At 37.5% G+C, this 18,418-nt stretch overlaps 1 protein-coding gene across 7 annotated transcripts in view; it reads right to left on the bottom strand.

The window, feature by feature from the left end:
- PTPN3 (protein tyrosine phosphatase non-receptor type 3) overlaps nucleotides 1–18,418 on the bottom strand; it is a 158,940-nt gene that overhangs the window by 79,204 nt on the left and 61,318 nt on the right. For 3 of the 7 annotated variants that reach the window (XM_085571780.1, XM_085571779.1, XM_085571782.1), the window contains exons 2-5: nucleotides 11,410–11,564; nucleotides 2,249–2,356; nucleotides 2,062–2,119; nucleotides 900–978 (exon numbers count right to left, since the gene is read on the bottom strand). In XM_085571780.1, coding sequence (XP_085427906.1) covers nucleotides 900–978; nucleotides 2,062–2,119; nucleotides 2,249–2,356; nucleotides 11,410–11,564 — 400 coding nt within the window. The other 4 variants (XM_085571781.1, XM_021528763.4, XM_085571783.1 and 1 more) reach the window with 3 other exon arrangements.

Raw genomic sequence — 18,418 nt, forward strand, 5'->3', positions numbered from 1 at the left:
AAGTTCAGTCTTCCTCGTTAGTGTGTTTGACAATGTTAGTTTATAGTGATACTGAAGAGTGGGCATGTGAAGAGCTTTAAAGAGGCGATCTTAGAATAATTTCAGTTTTAAACTGCAGAACAGCTTAAAACTGCATTATTAACAAATACCAAAACAGGTGAAAAGCTATATTTTCTACAAGAAATATAATTTCATGTGTTGTACTATTTATATTTCCAAGTCACTGAAATTAATAAACAATGAAAATGTTACAGAAATGCCAGATTAATGGCCAGATTAATGTGTGCCTTCAAATTCAAAACTCTACAGGCACTGAACAAAATAAGTATTCAATTAAAATCTTGTGACAAATTTGTGAAAATTACTTACAATTTATGCACCCCATCACCCCAAAAACTAAGAGACAGGTTTAAAAATAAAACTTCAGAAGTCTACTGTAAATTGAAGCATTATACATGTTACAAGTAATGGGCAAACTAGAAAAGAAAAACTGTTATCTGTTCTTCCCAAAAAAACAATAAACCCCACCCTCCCACACCCTCAGCATTAAATCTACTACACATGTTCAAAACTGACTCAGTGTTGATACAAAACTTCTAAGATAGATAGACCTAGGGTAGGTAAGCAGACTCAAAAAAAAAAAAATTCAAGATGCAAGTAAACGTACTTTTAAAACCTACATCTTTGTACTAATTTATACTCCAGCTGTATCTCAGGGTTTAAGCTGTGTATATCAGAAACTACTCATCATGAGCATGGCATTAAGCTCTCCACTCCAAATGCATTCTATACCAAGAGTTTTAGAAAGTTATCTATGTAATAAAGCATAATTTGCCAAGCTGTAGACATGGGAAAGACACATTCTTGGTTCATGAAGGCAAACATCAAATAGAGGTTACCTGGTTTGTTCTTGCTGAAGTGTGTTAGGATCAGGTATAAAAAACCTTACACGAAAATGAAGCGTGCAGGGAAAACCTCCTGCAATATTTTAGAAAGTAAATCAATATTTAGTTTAAAACTGAAAGAGAGCAATAATTTCATTTCTATATTTACAGAAAAATTATATGAACAACCACAAGTATTATACATGAACAATCTCATGTATTTTTTTCATGAAACTGAAAGACACTATGAGAAGTCTCTCCTGATGCCCCAACGCCAACTTTGAGAAGAAAATACTCTCAAATGTAGTAATGCTTTCATTTAAACTACTACTTTGCATAAAAGGCATTATGAGCTTCCTTTGCTTCCTTAAGTATTAGAAGAGAGAAAAGCACTAAATATAGTTAAGGTCTCAGTTGGGATAATACTCAGTTCTACCTAACATATAAATACATTAAATTACAGCAATCCAACATGTTACTTTGGTATATGAATTGAAATAAAAATGTATGATCTGTAGCACAAGGCAGAAATGAAAGTACTGAAAAACATATCTCAAGTGTCACAGCACAAACTGGGACAGTGCCACTTCTAAGCTGCTCTCTAGCCAGGGTTATGCTGGCTGGGCTGTCCTTATTGGTAGGCATTCTGTGTTACCCAGAGCTGTATGAAACAAGACATACTAGAACAACACATGCACCTGGAAGTGTGTGGCATGTTGTGGTTTTTTTGTTTTTGTTTTTCTTTTTTGTTAGTTGTTTTTTTATAAAAATCCATAAATTTGGGGTTTTTTATTATATGAGAGACAAATTGTCAGAACCTACCACACAAAACTGGCTATTCCTCCCTCAATCAAAACCCCTCTTCTTTTACTTCCCTCTCAGGAGGAATTTACTGGCATCACAATATGATTGCTGCTTTCATGGCCATCTAAGCATGTCTAACACTGCTGAGAAACCAGGTTTAGCTGCTATTACAGCATTAAAGTTAATAACCTACCAGGTCTTATTTCCACTCAGGTAGGAGTAAGGAGAAGGATCTGCTGAAAAGACTGGTAGACACAAGACTTGCTCTTGAAGAAAAATCTACCATCTGGACAATATGCATTTGTTCTAGCCATAAGAACATAGAAAAACAGAACTGCAAAGTTACAATCAAGATAGTAAAAATAAGTCTTACCTTTTAACTGTTTTCTAATAGGTTTGCTTGGTTCAAGCCACCGCTGTGAAATGAAAAACTATTAGATGGATTAAAAATATTTACAAATAAATATTGTTTATGTGCATGTATATGTGTGTATACATACATGTGTATATAGTTATACACACATATACATGCACACACATTTATTATTTACTATACTTACAGGTGAATCTACTGAAGTCTCATTTTGCTGTAAACCAAAATATTCCTTCTCTGTTACACCCAGCTGGTTATAGGTCATATCCAACAAAATCTGTCCAGTGTCTTGTTTCTGAAAAAAAAAGACAAGTTTGTAAGTGAAATCTGCAACACTTACACATTTTAAAATACAATTAATTGAAACTAATTTGGTTTTGGTTTTTTCCTAACACAACTCATGAATAAAACAGCTGCTCTTTCATCAATTCAAAGTTTTTCAGCAATAAAATCTTTATTCTGATAAAGGTTTGGATTTCTTCCCAAAATACTTCAGGCACATGAAATTTCCTAATATGAAGAGACATGTATTCCAGCCCTTGATGTGAGTGCAGCAAATTCATTGTAAGCAGCCCACCCCTCTCTCTCACCCACAGTGTGGGCCATGCCCCTCCCCGGAGTGGCAGTCTGCAGGGATGGAAGCACATGGGGCTGCTCTGGCCCCTGCTGTCACCACAAAGCAGCACGCTGTGCTTCCACATCAGCTAATAAAAGGCAAAGTAAGATACAGTAGGATGGGAAAAAAAAAAGGAGGGGATCCTGTGATCCAGGCATGAGATCCCATACTTCAGCCTGCACGTTCACCTGCCCCTTAGTGTCCACATGCTCAGCTGCCATTCAGCCACGTCATTTTCTGCCTAGATGTCCCAGATGACAGGAATCACAGAACAACTGGTACAACATGGTATCAAACAGGCAGCAGAGATCAGAAGTCCAAGACTGGTATAATTACACCCAAACCAAAAAATAATCTCCATTGCATGGCATTGTGGAGAACAGATTAACCGACTTCTGCCAAAGAACACTATGAACCAATTCCATTAAAAAAACCAAAAAAACCCCACCAAACACAAAAAGAAAAAAACAAAACCCCCTTTAACAAGACTGCAATCCTAAATATGCTACTAAGTAATAGCGAGCTTGCTGTATTGGGTTTGTGTGGCTAGAGCTTGGTATAAGAGAAGCACCAGAACAGAGACTCCCCTGCAGACCATGGCGAAGCAGCTCTATCCCTGTAGCCCATGGAGTCCCACAAGAGAGGCAGACATCCACCTGCAGCCTGTGGAGGGTCCCATGCCAGAGCAGGGATGCTTGAAAGGAGCTTGTGCATCAATGAGAAGCCAGTGGTGAAACAGGCTGCTGGCAGGGACCTGCAGACCCATGAAGAGAGAAATCGACAATGGAGCATGTTTGTTGGTAGAACCTGTGACCCTGAAGGGCTGCACCTCAGGGAAGAGCGATCCATATTGCAGCAATTTGTGAAAAACTGTGGCCCATAAGGAAGCCCATTGAAGAAATCTGTGGAGAACTGTCTCCTGTGGGAGGGACCCACAGTGGAGCAGGGGAAGGACTCCTCTTCCTGAGCAGCAGGTGAAACAACCTGTGGCAAACTGACCGAAATTCCCATTCCCTATCTTCTTGTGCCACTGCAGGGAGAAGTAGAGCCTGAGAAGGAGGGATGACTGGTGGGAAGGTGTTTTTAAGATTCATTTTACTTCTTATCCTGCTCTGATTTTGTTTATAGTAAATTCAGTAATTATTCCCAATTTCAGTATGCTTTGCCTGTGACAGTATTTGGTGAGTGCAGAGCTGTACAGCATCCTAGCTCTAGAATTTTATAGACAGAATTGCAAAATAAAATTATTTGAACTGCACTTTACTCTTGAATAAATTTCTTAAAAATTCAGCTCTGGTTTTATTATGTTCTAATTTCTTAAGGAAATTTCTTGATTTTCTGTAAAATAATCACTTGAAACAAAGGACTTAATGTATAAAGCACATTACTGTGGCTGGCCCCAGTCTTGCTCAGTATATAAGAGTGTTCACTTATAAGCCAACTCAATTCTTTGCTTAAACCCTTTTTTCTAATAGAGCAGCCCAGTAAGTCCTGTTCAGAAGATAGATTTTTATGGGTTTTTTTAATAGGGTACAACATTGCTTTAAACTGCATCATATTCCATAGTCTTTCCTTATCTCATAGGAGCATTCTTTCTATTTAAAAAGATGGGAAAAGAAAAAAAAAATTTCAAACAAAGGACACCCACTTGGCCCATCTTATTTTGGAGGATGGAATATTATCCAACATTTTCTACTGCTAGAGCAGAACTCCTAGCAGCTCATTTGTGACTTGAATGATCAGTGTTACCATATAGCGCTGTTGGCCTCCTGCGAAAAGCTGTGCCCATTTTTCTGGAGTAAAGTCACATGTGGAGAAAACAATGTAGGCAACACCCAACTGTTGAGACTACCTTTTCCTCTCCAGCACTCTCCCATCTTATTTAACTTTCAGAGAAAACAGTTGAGATCTCACAATAAATATAAGTCCACACAGCCCTGTAAAGGCTGTATGTGCAGTCACTAAGAGCTGCAGCTTTTTGCCCTCCTTCTACCCTAGCTGCACATTCCCACTCCCCACCTTTCCAACAGGCTGCTGGTATAGTCAATCCACAGCACCAATCAAATCCCACTTTTTTCTGAAATAGCGTAGGCTTAAAAAATCCAGCTTAGAAACCAAACTGTAAGTGACAGGTGAGGGCCATGCAACCACGCATTCCTCATCACACAAAACCATGCACTGTCAAGCAGCTCTGTCCAGCACCATCTGTGCCATTGCCTCCACCATGCAGACTGAGATTTGTCTATCAGAAATTACCCATATCTGTACACAAGAGGGCCCTATGAAAACAGCCAATTGTGCCCTCTGAAATAATGGGCATTTCCTCACATCAGTGAGCTCATCTTTAGCATTGACCATATTCATTTCCCCAGGGTTGGGTTTTTATAAGCAGAAAGTTAAACACTTTTAAGTGTCATCATAACACCTGCACAACTCAGAAGTCTAATTGGACACCTATGGTGTACACTTTTGACAGCACCTAAATGAGCTTCTCAAGTTCTATTATGACCAAAAGCACTAATTACAAGGGATGGGATAGATACTTTGATGAAAGAAGGTGTTCAGGAATATCAGATTTCATTACAAATGGGGCAGGAACAAGACCACAGAGGGCAGATTCTTCTGCTAACATTTAGTTTGAATTTCAACACTTCTTATTCCTTTTGGTCTCCTTTCTTCACAATAGCATTATCTCTGAATTCCTTTCTGGATTTCCATGCTTCCAGTCTTTCATCCCAATTCAGATGCCTTCACCTTCTCTCTCCCCATCCCCTCACAACTACATTCCTGTCTCTCCCCCAGCATACATGAATTACTCAGCCTTCTCATTGTTTCCTGTAAAGACAAGCTCCCCACTATGACATTCTTGCTCAGCAGAGTTCTCTCTGCAGTGTTCCCATGGGTCTCCCAACACTAACCCCAGCTGTTCAGCCAGCACTAGTCTCATCCACCTACACATCTATTTACTTCTCTTCTGCCTCTCCACATTTCCTCAGAAAAAATAATTTCCAGAATTACTATTATATGGTTCCAGTTCTTGCCCTCTGGTAATAAATGCAGAGTTTTTTTCCCATTGCCCAGATCAAGCACCCAGTCAAGCAATCTAAGCAAAGTAAAATATATTAAGTTGTTCAAGTCTTCTTGTTAAAATTCCCAATTATAAGGAATTTTGTTATTTTTCAAGGAAATGTTTACTTCCTTAATTTTGGCATAGCTTTAAGAAATATTTGAATTATTTTTCAGTCTATATACCTAAAAGTGACTACGCAATTCATGCTGCACAGTCTTCAACTTATTTTGTAAATTAACAGTTTTGAGACCCAGGTGTAAAGTGAGGCAGGCTAAGCATGTTAAATCAAAGCTTCTGAATTTTGACATCCATTCCAATATAATTCACAGCCACAGCATATTCAAATATTACAACGTGTAATATTGCAACACATCCTATTGTCACTCCTCTGTGCCATAGGAGGGAAAACAAACATGAACACTGCTCAGCTATACTGGGCATTAGAATCAAGTTCTCCTTAACCCTATCAACTATTAGGGCAAGCATTTAAGGCATTCCTAATTAAGCTTCTGTTTTTCTACAGAGCCATTTAAAAATTATGTGTTTTCCTCAATAGCCTACACTGCTATAATGACACAAGCTCTTCTGAATTTCAAAGCTTTTACTGAAAAGAAAAAAATTTTCAAGAAGTTTGTGTTTCCACCTGAAAAAAACTTTTCATTTATTTCACCTTCATGATATTTCTACCAATCCTTATTCTGAACTGTTAAAAGCTTTGCATCAACCACCTCATAACCAACCACACACTATTCACCTCCACTTAAATCTGTCTTCAAATCAATTACAACTTATGTTGGATAAGCCAAAAATTAATACTTAAAGCACTCATAATTAACACCTGTTACATTCTACCCATGCCACAACAAGTTCCTACAACATTTAGGGAATTTAAATTAGTCAAATTCAATTTCTAGTAAGTTAGACAACTGTGAGGAGAAAAAAGCCCTTAATTACTTTTTAATGTCAAATATTGCCTAGAACCTGGACTAGGCTGGTCTCACTGCCCTAAGAACTGCATAAATTTAAGGTGAAAGTGTTAGAACCATGGCCTAAAGAGGTAAATCTGCATGTAAAGTTCTTCAGATTGTTACATTCTGTGGTAAGCGGTACAAAGTGACAATTTCAGAGGACAGTGCAATGTAAAGCATATCTCCATGTCCTCTACGGAAGCTTTGCCCCAACTCTCAGGTAATAATAACCTCCCAGCTAAGCACCACCTAAGCTTTTGCAAATTCAGGCTCCCTTCAGACACAATGCCCACTGCCCGGCATGTGCTGTTTGAGGTCATCTTTTCCTAATTTAGCCTGTAACACTCATTCGCAACCAGACAGCCTACGTCCTTTGGTCCTAAAAGATGCATGAGCCTGAACACAGTGCTACCACTTCCTTTTAATTTCCACAGTAATTTAACACACAACTAATTTGCTTTTCTGCTATCTCTGTCCTTTTCTCTTCCTGGAATTTATTTACTGACCTGATGCTCTTATTCAACCATAGAGGATTTTGTTCATGTAGAATAAACAGAACAGGCTCTTTCTTAAGGTCCAGTCTTCTACAGAACAGCCTAGTTCTACTTTCTGTGCCTGCCTGAGTGGAACTTCCCTCTTTTGTCTCCAAGTGGCCAGGATCCACATGTGACATTCCCTGGAGGGTTGCCTCGATGCCAAGACTAACACGGTTAATACTTCCTTGACACTGGCTGAAGATTCTTGCCTGGTGCACAAGAATCATTTTTCTGAACAGCAATACATGAGCAGCTCAGTCTGCAAACTGCCACTGTTCTCTATTGTTTGCAACTGAAAACTGAACGTAAGAAAACATTACCTCATCTCATAAAAGCTATTAGTTTACACTACTGATTTCCCTCACTGCAATTACTCCTTGTTCAAGATAATGTGCTACCTCATATTCCTGTATCTTTTTGTTGTTAATAAGGCCTCAAACTTAATATTTTTGATTTTTTGAAAAAGTTTCAAGAGCAACACATTAAGGAAATCTGACAGTCAAGAACTTGCTTTAGTGTCCTTGCGCTATTTACTATTTCCTTTTCACCAAGATCCACAACCACCTCCTCAGCCAACTCCTGGCCCACCCCATAACATTTCTAGATTCCATACACTTTACCACAGTATTTTCCTATATAAAGGTCATACAAAATATTTATACAAGGATAGAGTTTTAACGCACTGCATTTCCTCTGCCTCACAGAAATTATTTAAAATAAACATATAAATGAGGTTAGTCATTCCATTCTAACTTTGGAAAAATTTTCCCTCCACTAATTCTTTCCTTCAGCATTTATTATAAAGTCTTGCCCCACAAAGAGCTAAGTCTAACAAGCCTGCTGTAGGGTAGATCACTTTCTCACTGTCCTTGGAGGCATCATCAAATTTCATACTGTCTTACTGCTTTCCAGTCAAGTATACTGACCTGACTAAATACAAAACTAAATATTTGTTGCCAGCCTGAAACTTCATACAGCAGTTCTTTCAACATGCAGGGACACAGAGTAGCAGTAAACCATCTTGCATTATCAAACAATACACAGCAGGAAAACTTGGTGACAGATATTGAAAAAATTCTGCATCATTGCATTTTTTTCTATGATTAGTTTAAAATTATAAAACTCACACCCACAATCAAAAAGAACCTCTAAGACTTGTACCTCTGTCCATTTTTTTAAATATACCAAGAGCAATTGTGGGTGTTCATTTTAGGCATCGTGCTCCTTCTCAAATACTTGAAGAAGAAACGTAACTGAGGTGGAAGGAAAGGAAAAACATTCTTTTCAATTTGAGCTTCAATTCATGCAACTTTTGGAATTTTTATAGCCTCATCATTTTTTTTCTAGAAGGAAACACTATTACTAAAAGACAACTAGCCTAAAAGCAAAAATCCCATGTAATAAGACAAAAAGATTAACTGAGATAGACAATGCAGTTCATAAGTGATCTGACGCTCTCAAAAGTCAGTTTACTTGAGAGATGCTTCCCAAGTGGTCATTCCTGGTAAATGAGTCGAAGTAGAGCAAAACAAGAAAATACCTCCAGGTTTATATCAAAATTTGCAGATATATTTGCATTATTGCACAACATAATATACAGAATATAATGAACACCTATTAAACACACTCATACATGGTATATGAGCAAATTCTCTATATATCAGAATGACAGCTAACATTTTCTCCAGGTGAAAAGCCTATGCATTACAGTCTTAGAACACAACAGAAATTACATTAGGGACAGCGGTGAGTTTACCATAAAACTGAAACACCCAAATTTTACTGGGAGGCCTCAAGAAAACCTGGATATAGTTAAAGTCAAGCGCAACATCCAGCACTAAATGTAGTCAAGTCTTTGCCTCAAATGTGGTTTTGAGAGAACATTTCCAACTCTCAGCTTCCATGCACCTTCTATTCTTTGCCTGGACTTTGGACATATTCCATCTAAGTACTGAAACACATAACAGTGGAACAAGAAAGGCCATGTCAGCCTTGCATAGTTAACATACTCTCTGGACTGTAAGCAATGTAGTGGAATATGTCTGTTCTCCCATGCAAATTTTCTTGATAATGATGACCTAAAATCAGCACATACCACAAGTTATACTGATGAACTCTTTGTGATACCATGAATCAAAATTTCAGATTCACTGGAACTATAGTATAACACTTTTAAATAAAACATTGAACAAAATAGCCAACCACTTCACTACTCTGCCAAAGTAACAAGTAACAAGTTCTCTCTCATTATCAGCTCAGCACTCAAAGAACATAAATCTGCAAAACCCTTTCCTTACTCCATAACACAGCAGGGTAGCTGCACTCCCTGCTTGTTTTGTTTAGAGAAGTAATGAGTCCTACATCACCCCTGCATGGTTAAGTATCACAGCTGCAGTAAAGGAGGCCCTTACAATTCCTGGATGAAGGAGGTAACCAGCAGTGGTACCCCTAAGGATACACTGAAGGTATGGAGAGAAACCAGTTGGGCTCAGAATTTCAAAAAGTCATAGAATGGTTTTGGTTGGAAAGAACCTTAAATATCTGGTTCCAACTCCCCTACCATGGGGACCCATGTTCAAAGCCCCATCCAGCCTGGTCTTGAACACTTTCAAGGATGGAACAGTTGCATCTGCAGCTGGTCTCTGGGCAACCCATTCCAGTGCTTCACCACCCTCACAGCAAAGAAATTCTTCCTAATATCTCATCTACATCTACCCTCTCTCAGTTGGAAGCTAGTCCCCCCTTGCTGTATCACTACATGCCCTTGTACAAAGACCCTCTCCAGTTTTCTTTAGGTACCAGAAGGCTGCTTTAAGGTCTAGACAGTTCCTTCTCAATGGCTCCCATTTTGCACTCAGTGCTCAAAGGAGGAAATGGGGAGCAAGTTTCATGTATAGTGCTGGACTTCAGGCCAAGCTCTACACCTAAAGCTGTGCAAACATCTCTTTGAACACATATACTACTATGCATGGATTTAAAACCATTTTGAATTCCTCATTTTACACAGATCCTTGTGCAGGGCAGGTAGCAATTATGTCAGCTCACTGACAGACAAGACAATTCCTAGGGCATGCTGGAGACAAACAATGGAAACATGCTGGTCCTTCTCTTACTTATTCTCCTTCTACTCCACTCCCCAATATTATACAGATATATGAACATATAGCATGTAAAATGCACACTAAAATGAGACTACATAGCATGCAAAATGCATACTAAAATGAGACTAATTCTGGATATACTATGGTGAAAATAACATTTCTAATCTATCAGATAATTTATATTTCAATTAATATCCAAAGTCAGTCTGCAGAGAACTGTAATAAGACTTGGGAAAATACAACTTTTAGATGCAGTTTTGAATGTCCTACTAGAAAGCATAATGTAGTCTAAGATATCTAAACAATACAGCTTACTCAGCAAAACGTTTCATCTCAAACAAGGTAAATCTGATAAAATAAATAACATATAAAGAAATACACACAAATCTTAAATTTATCCACAATTTTTCTGCATGGTCAAATAATTCTATTGAAAGCTGATTGAGAAGTTTCCCTTCTTTTCATTTAAAAATGAACTGATATTTTAAATCAGTACTAAAGATTATAAACCTTGCAGAATAAAATACACTAAAAATACAGAGTACAAACATCCATTATTCCCCTTTCCCTCCCCACACCCAAATAAAGAGATTGCATTGAAGTACAAAAGACTGAACAGAATGGTCCTACTGAGCCACAGCGTCTTCACTGTTTACATCATCTTTGCATTTCTGAAAATATGTACTGAGATCACTGCAGGAATTTATAAGGCATCCTTCTTCTAGGAGGAGTCCTTTTTACTAGTCCTTTGAAGGAGAAGCACATCCCAGTTCAGGAGTTCCCTTTAAATATGAATTACTTATTCATAGTTGATAATGATCATCAGATCTCTTTCTTCGTGGTTCCCATATCATATAGAGTTCCAGATATAATCTGGACAGTAAATTAAAACAGTACTTTTAAAATCCACTTCATAAGCAGTAATTCTGCAGTTTGTTACGACAAAACTACATCTTCAACAATTTTTGGAGATACCATGCCTCAGGGTCCTATATTTCATCTGCAGTTTCAAACAAATTTCTATGTATTTAAAAAGAAAGTAGTTTTCCAAACTTACGTTGACTTTGAAGCTTTGTACTGAGCCATCCAAAAAGTGGACGTTACAGATTATTTCTGATCGGGTTTTCTCTTTTGGTAGCTCTGATGCTCGTATGTTATTTATCCTCCCACCTAAGGCTCGTAAACGGGAGTTCATAACTATTGCTGAATAACCTATAAAACAAAAATTATGTTTAATGACAGTTCTTATAATTCTCTATGTTTGTTTTTCAGAGTAACTTACAACATCATGAAGACCTCATTACACCCCAAGTTAAAAAATGCTTCTTACAGAAAAGAATAAGTTGTAAAATTGGCCTGTCGTAAACCAGAACACAAATGCATAAATATAGAGGGGTTCCCATGTTGTAAATCTGAACACTACCAAGAGAATTACAGGTAATCCCTGCAATGTATACCTGGGTTAGACAGTTTAAATCAGTAAAAAACCCCAAATACCTACTATAAAGTAGGAAGGCATTGTCAAGACAAGTTTTTATCATCTGTAACTAGGAAACCCCTTACCCACTTTTACATTTCCTACATATTTATGCATTTACAATACAAGTTCCACTACAATAATTCTGTTTACTCTCAACTAACAAAACAGTCTTGAGTTAATGCAAATCAGGTTCTATCAAGTAACACTTGTTTCAGGAATATATAAGCAAACACCATATGTAAGGCAAGCAGAACTAACCTTAAAACATGTCAATATTTTACAGTCTAGCATACATAAATTCATTAAGCCAGAAATTTAAATCATAGAACATGCCATAAGAAAAGAACTTATTTTGTTACTTAGACTTTTTCTTTAAAAAAAAAACTCTTCATGAAAAGCAAAACTCTAAAAACCAGTATTTACAAATTAAAACCAACAAAAGAACATCCCATTAAACAGAAAAAGCCATTCATTGAAATAAGAGGTGAATTAAATGCAGACAAGCCTGTAAACATTTCAAGCCTCTCTTCACTGGATCAGTTTACCAATTAACATCGCAGTGTTTAAAGCCAGTTGGCAAGCGAAGCAGAGAATAATTTTCCAGGTTAATTACCATACCAATTACCAAACCATTCCTCACTTATAAGGGGACAGCTACAAAGGGATTTGCATAATATGAGTGTTACATATACTGCTGACCAAGCTAGACAGGACGTATATGAGCACTGTTTTGCCATCTCCCCTTTTTTGTGTGTCTGCCTTAAAACACAGGCTGGCTTTTCTTTTATGCAGCTACAGAAATTGAGCAATTTAGGAAAAAAAAAAATCACTCAAAATACCAAAGAATTTCATTGACTACATATCTCTTTGAAAGGGAAACATGAAAAGCATGAAGAGCCGTGAAACGTAAAATTGTATAAAGTGGTCTTTTTGGGGTTGCAAAGACAACAAAGCAGCACAGTGATCCTTCTCCAATCAACTCTGTGTAATCTATACTCAGAAGCAGCTAAAACAATTGCCTTCTCACAGACAGCTCAGAAGTCAGACACACATTAGCATTCAACACTTCCAACAACACTCTCATGGTTTTTTTTGGTCAGCCAATTGATAGTTCACCACTGTATACTTTCTAAAATCAAAATTGTAAGATATCAAGACCCATTTTTTAGCCAGCATGCATTCTTTTCCTCAGAAAAGGTGTGGGTTGGGGATTTTAGATGTTTCTTTTCTCTGGCTCTTTTCTTTTCTTTTGTTTTTAAATGAGGGATAAAAAGAAAGAGGTAATCTTTAGGAGAAGTATGAAAAATATTTCCATATAAACCACCAAACACTCCTATTGCTTTGAAATTTTTCTTGATATACAGTCTGCATTTAATCATAGTTTTGGTTTTGTTCTTTTTTTATATCCAGAAAATAGGCTAATTCAGGAATGGTTGCTGTTAAATAAAACATACAGTTATCCAGAGTTATCAAGAGTATACAGAAAGCTGACAACAAACTATGATTGTAGAGGAAGCCTTCAATCTCACATTCTCTAATTTTCTAGCAGCTAAGTTTTAAACTATTTATTCAGCACTGTGTTCACCTTCCACCAAAAAGCCAAGGGACTACATGAATTATACTACAAAGTCTTTTTTCCACTCTCCATATCAGCTGGCAAAAAAATCCCTTCTCATTTGCAGAAATAGCTCTCTACCCACTAGTCCACTGATGGGTAAGTGGAAGGTTATCCTACACTGTGGGCCAACCCCTAGATGAGAGAGAATGTTTTGGTAGCCAGATCCAAAACTTCATCAGCCTGGCCTTAAGGGCTCGGTCTGCATTGCAACACCTAATGGTCCCAGCACACAGACTTCTCCATTCCTGAGGAAAAAGGGAAAAAGGCTATTTTACCCTTTTGCTTATAATGCCGAACAATCTTACATTTCTATCATTCCTTTCTTCTATGCCCTAATTATATTCAAACTTTGTCAGGCTTCAGCAGAGCACAACAATCCAAAGGAGTCTCCAGTACCCTGCTCCTGATCTACCCAGAGAGAAGGAGCCAACAGTGCTCAGCCCCTGAAGCCCTAGCACAGAACATGCTTCAGGTAAACTACACTTGGAGACCCTTCAGACATTTTGATACCTAACTATAAAACTATAATCCCTCTCCAGCACAGCATTATTCTTTCAAATGTTACAATGTAGCCAGTTCTTGCTACTCACTTGTTCAAGCTTCAAATGCAGAAGCCAATAAAATAGCATCAATATAATTTATATATATATGTATGTGCTTGCTATCCACAAAAAAAAAAAAAAAGAAAAAAACACCAGCAAAAAAAAAAAAAAAAAAAAAAAAACAAAACTCTTTTAACTACAAATAAATTAACCTGAATAAACCAAACTGATGATTTTTATTTAAGTGACTGCATAGTAGCACAAGTAATTACAGGTCTATTTCATACCACAGTCCCTCTGTAGGAAACCCAGTCTCCTGGATAACCTAAGCTATCCAAGAACTAACAGTAACACATATTTACATACTGCAATTCATTATAAAATGAGAGGTGCTTAGTTTGAAATTTGTAGTCTTGTGCTAGTTTTTTAGTTACCTCTGGTTTAACACCTTTTGGTGATCTGCTGGATGCTGCGTTATGTGCCCAATCCCCAAGTGAAGCAGTAAGTTGGAAATTAATCATGAGGAAATCAAACCTGCTATTGTTCCCAGTTTGCATTGGGTTCACAAATGAAAACTTGCAATTCCTTTCTTTTTACCATTTTATGTAAAATCACACCAGGAACACAGAGATTATGGTTTGTGCTTACTGCAAGCAAGCTGAGGCTGTCCTTGACAAAGCCAGCTGATCACAGGAACTGTGCCAAGACAGGCACAAATGGCTGAGTGTTTGGATGCCACAGCTATCGGTCAACCGGAGCTCAAGGGGACTAATCAAGCCCTAGCAACCTGCCACCAGCTGGAGTCCCCTGCAGAGAAAGCCAGGCCTTCTACTTCCCACCTCCATGGCCTTGAGCACCGCTGTGCCAAGAGCTCCTCAGGGAGCTGTGTTATGGGTGTCACACCACAGGAACCTGCCCACACCACTCTGCACGTCCCACTTCACATGCTCAGCAAGTCAGCAAGAAACAACTCAGTGAATCTCTAGCTAAAGGGCAAGGGAAGGAGAACAGGAGACAGGTGAGCAGCTGAGTTGTTGGCACCTGCTCCATGACTTTTCATCCATAAGTGAACTGTTTAAAGCTGTATTTTAAATTGTCAGATTACTGGAATGGCTTATGGACCCCAGTACAACATGTAGAAGCATATGAAGGAACCTGCAATGGCAACTGCTTTTGAGGAAGGGAGAGGGGCCACTGAAATCCCCAGCACAACCAGAAACTTGATGCTTCTAAGACAAGGGCTCTTAAGCCCTGGCAATCACCCTCCAGCCCTGAGCAACCAGAACCAGCCATTACATGCAAATCTCAGTTCCTGTTTGTAGCCTCAGGAAGGAGGCTGATTCAAAAATGAAACAAAATTTTTAAAAACCCGAAAGACAATTTAATTTAATCAACAAGTCAATACTTCAGTATTTGTTTTCCTTTCTCTAAAATAAGCATGTTTTCTCTAAAAAAATCCAGGAAGTTGGGAGGTGTATTTTAATTAAACAAACAAAACACACTGAAAACACTGTTATTTTCACAGTTATAAAGTACAAAACAAACATGTGAAATTCTATCCCATAATGAAATCATGCAGTAGGCTTACAGGAGAAACAAATACAAGTACAGCTATGGAAAGAAGTTAATGTTTTCCAAGTACATTAAACACATTTCTAGACAGGTCTGGTTATGTATGCCTTCTCCTACAGTATTGCTGCAGTCAAGCAGAACAAAAATAACATGTTTACCTCATCTTTTGTATTGAAGACTGACTTTTAAAAATACTTTTTTTCCATACCAGCATTTTATTTCTTTCCAACTGCTCAGAAATTGCTGTTTTAAAAACTTAAGATTCCATTATCAATAAAACTGCCATTAACTTCTTCTTTTACCAAATAATTAAATCAAGGGCAGATTTGCTGAGTATACACTCAAGGGCCTTCTACATATAATCACATAACAGTGTATAACTGTGAATAGTTTTGTTGGGCTTGTGATTGAGGTTTGGTTTTTTTTTTATAATTATTTATTACCTCCACCTCTTCAGGTCAATAGGGATAATTTACTCCTGTAAATGGGTGCATGTTTTTTCTACAAGGAGACTACTGTACTAACTTTTCTTAGTTTATTACAGTCTTTACTGAAAATGTTGGCCTCTCAAAAATCATATATATTACAGAATCTGTGGGAATGTCATTTACAAAAGGGTAGTGCTTCCAACCCACTTTCATTGTCTGAGTGACCACCCCTGACAAGGAAGGGAAAACCAGTAGTACTAATGACATGGCCAAGTCTTGTGTGTCCTTTCAATAACAGTTACATTTTATGGTTATCTCTTCCTTTACTAAAAAGATACCAAATAAATGATGTGGGAATGGAAAGAGGTATAACAAAGTAAAGGTGCCTTTGTGACAATGTAAATCCCTAGACAACTGATACAAATGCTCTTCAGCATGCATCAGGCCACGTAGTTAAGAATTACTTGCACACCTCAAAGCCATATCTATCATCAGTGCATCCTAACAACAACTAAATTATTCAACCAGATTTTCCAAATAGAAGAATTAGGCTTAACTCACTATGTATGAAAACCAGGTTCTGCTTCCACCTTCTGCAGAGGAAATGCTTCATCTTTTCTACATTCCCAATAAGAAAATAGACACCTCACTATTAATAAAAATTCAGCTCTTCTATTTCGCTTGGGAAAATCTCAAGAGGTAATGACCACAATACAAATTACCAGACATTACTCAAGCAACAACCAAAGTAAAAGATAAACTTCATTTTGAGCAGTGTGTGCAGGTCACCATTTTACCCTTATTTGTAGTTATTTCCTCAAAGTTTTCCTGATATATTCATGTTAGTTATATAGAAAGTAAATGTGGAAGACAGAAGAAGCATGATGAAACTTCACATCACGAGGAAAAATAAAAGCTAAAAAAAATCCAATCCAAAGCAATTAAACTATAAATATAGCACAAGCATGAAAGCCTTAGATGATTAAGCCTTACAACTTATGGTATAAAAACACCTCCAAACTAAGATACAAAAAATAAAAGACTTGTTGCAGCATGGCCTTCCTTAGAATAGGAATAAAGGTTAATATCTATGTTGAAAGTTGCTGCATGTGTGTAGATACACACACAACTTCCAAAGCAGTATCTGCAAGTTTTCGAACCACTGCTCTTAAGAAAGGCAGCGATATAATAGACTCTTCAAGCCAAGATTAAAATCAACATTAATAAAATTAAAGATTTGACTTAGATTTGTTTCCAGTGGCTATGGCACCTATGATATTTTCAAGCACAGCAAAATTACATCTGCCATGTAAGTAACCAATAGGTCAAGCAAAGTATTCTAACACTGTTATCGAAAATTGCATTAACATATATTGCCAGCCCATAATTTACCAGAACCAGTACAGAACACAGCAAAGAGAAAACATCCTTCCACAGTAAAATTTAATGATACCTCTTCTTCATTTAATAGCCCTTAATGCTGGAGTTCACCCACAAATAAGCCTTCAGGGTAGACCACATACAGTATGACACCTCTATTTGTTTATTTAGAATGTACTTCAAAGCATTTTGGTTTCAATGAAGGTAGGTACAAGGAAGAAAGGCTCATTCTAAAAACAAAAGCCAGACCACAAGCAATTGTGAATACTCTTTAGTCATCTAGCCAGCACAGAATTGCAATATAGCTTTTTATTTCACTTTTAAAAGCCAATAAGTAAATCAAGTAGATTTGTTCCTATGCCTAGGAATCAGGTACCTACCAATCTACAGTAGTCATTGCCTCTTAGAAGAGAATCCAATATATGGAGGTGAATAAATTTTTTTTAAATCCCTACACCACTACAAGATGTTAGATGCTTAATTAGTGCATAAAATAGAGTAATTAAGCGATTTGCAAGCCTTCCTCGCACTTCATTTAGCTTTTCATTATAACACAACCCTGATAAATTCATATTCCAAAGTGTTTAAATGGGAAATCCAGCTATTTTAAACTCTGGATTCAGCAAGATCACACATGAACATCAAAGACAGACAGAAAGGAAGAAAGGGATGGGAGAGGAAATATACCTTTGAGTTCTAGCATTATACTGTACCCTGACTGGTATGTCACTGAGATCCCACTAAACCCATATCATACTGAAGGCCATGCCAGCAATGTGAGCAGCTGCAGTACCCGGTGCAGGAAAGCCATGCACCACAATTAGCCACCCTTCCTTATTGCAGTTCTGCTGCCTGGAACCTATGTACACTCATGCAGCTGCGCTGGGGCCATTATTTCTGTTGGGGAACATCTTACAGTGGCAGAGTAAAACCACTAAGTGATCAAATTATCCTTAAAAAAGGGAATATTCACATCAAACATTTGTTCTGTATATACATATATATTTATTCCAATACAAGTTTTAGAGACAAAGATTTTGTTTCAA

The sequence above is a fragment of the Lonchura striata genome, chromosome 2 (assembly GCF_050655825.1).
Source record: "Lonchura striata isolate lonStrDom1 chromosome 2, ASM5065582v1, whole genome shotgun sequence".
In the NCBI taxonomy this organism is placed as follows: domain Eukaryota; kingdom Metazoa; phylum Chordata; class Aves; order Passeriformes; family Estrildidae; genus Lonchura; species Lonchura striata.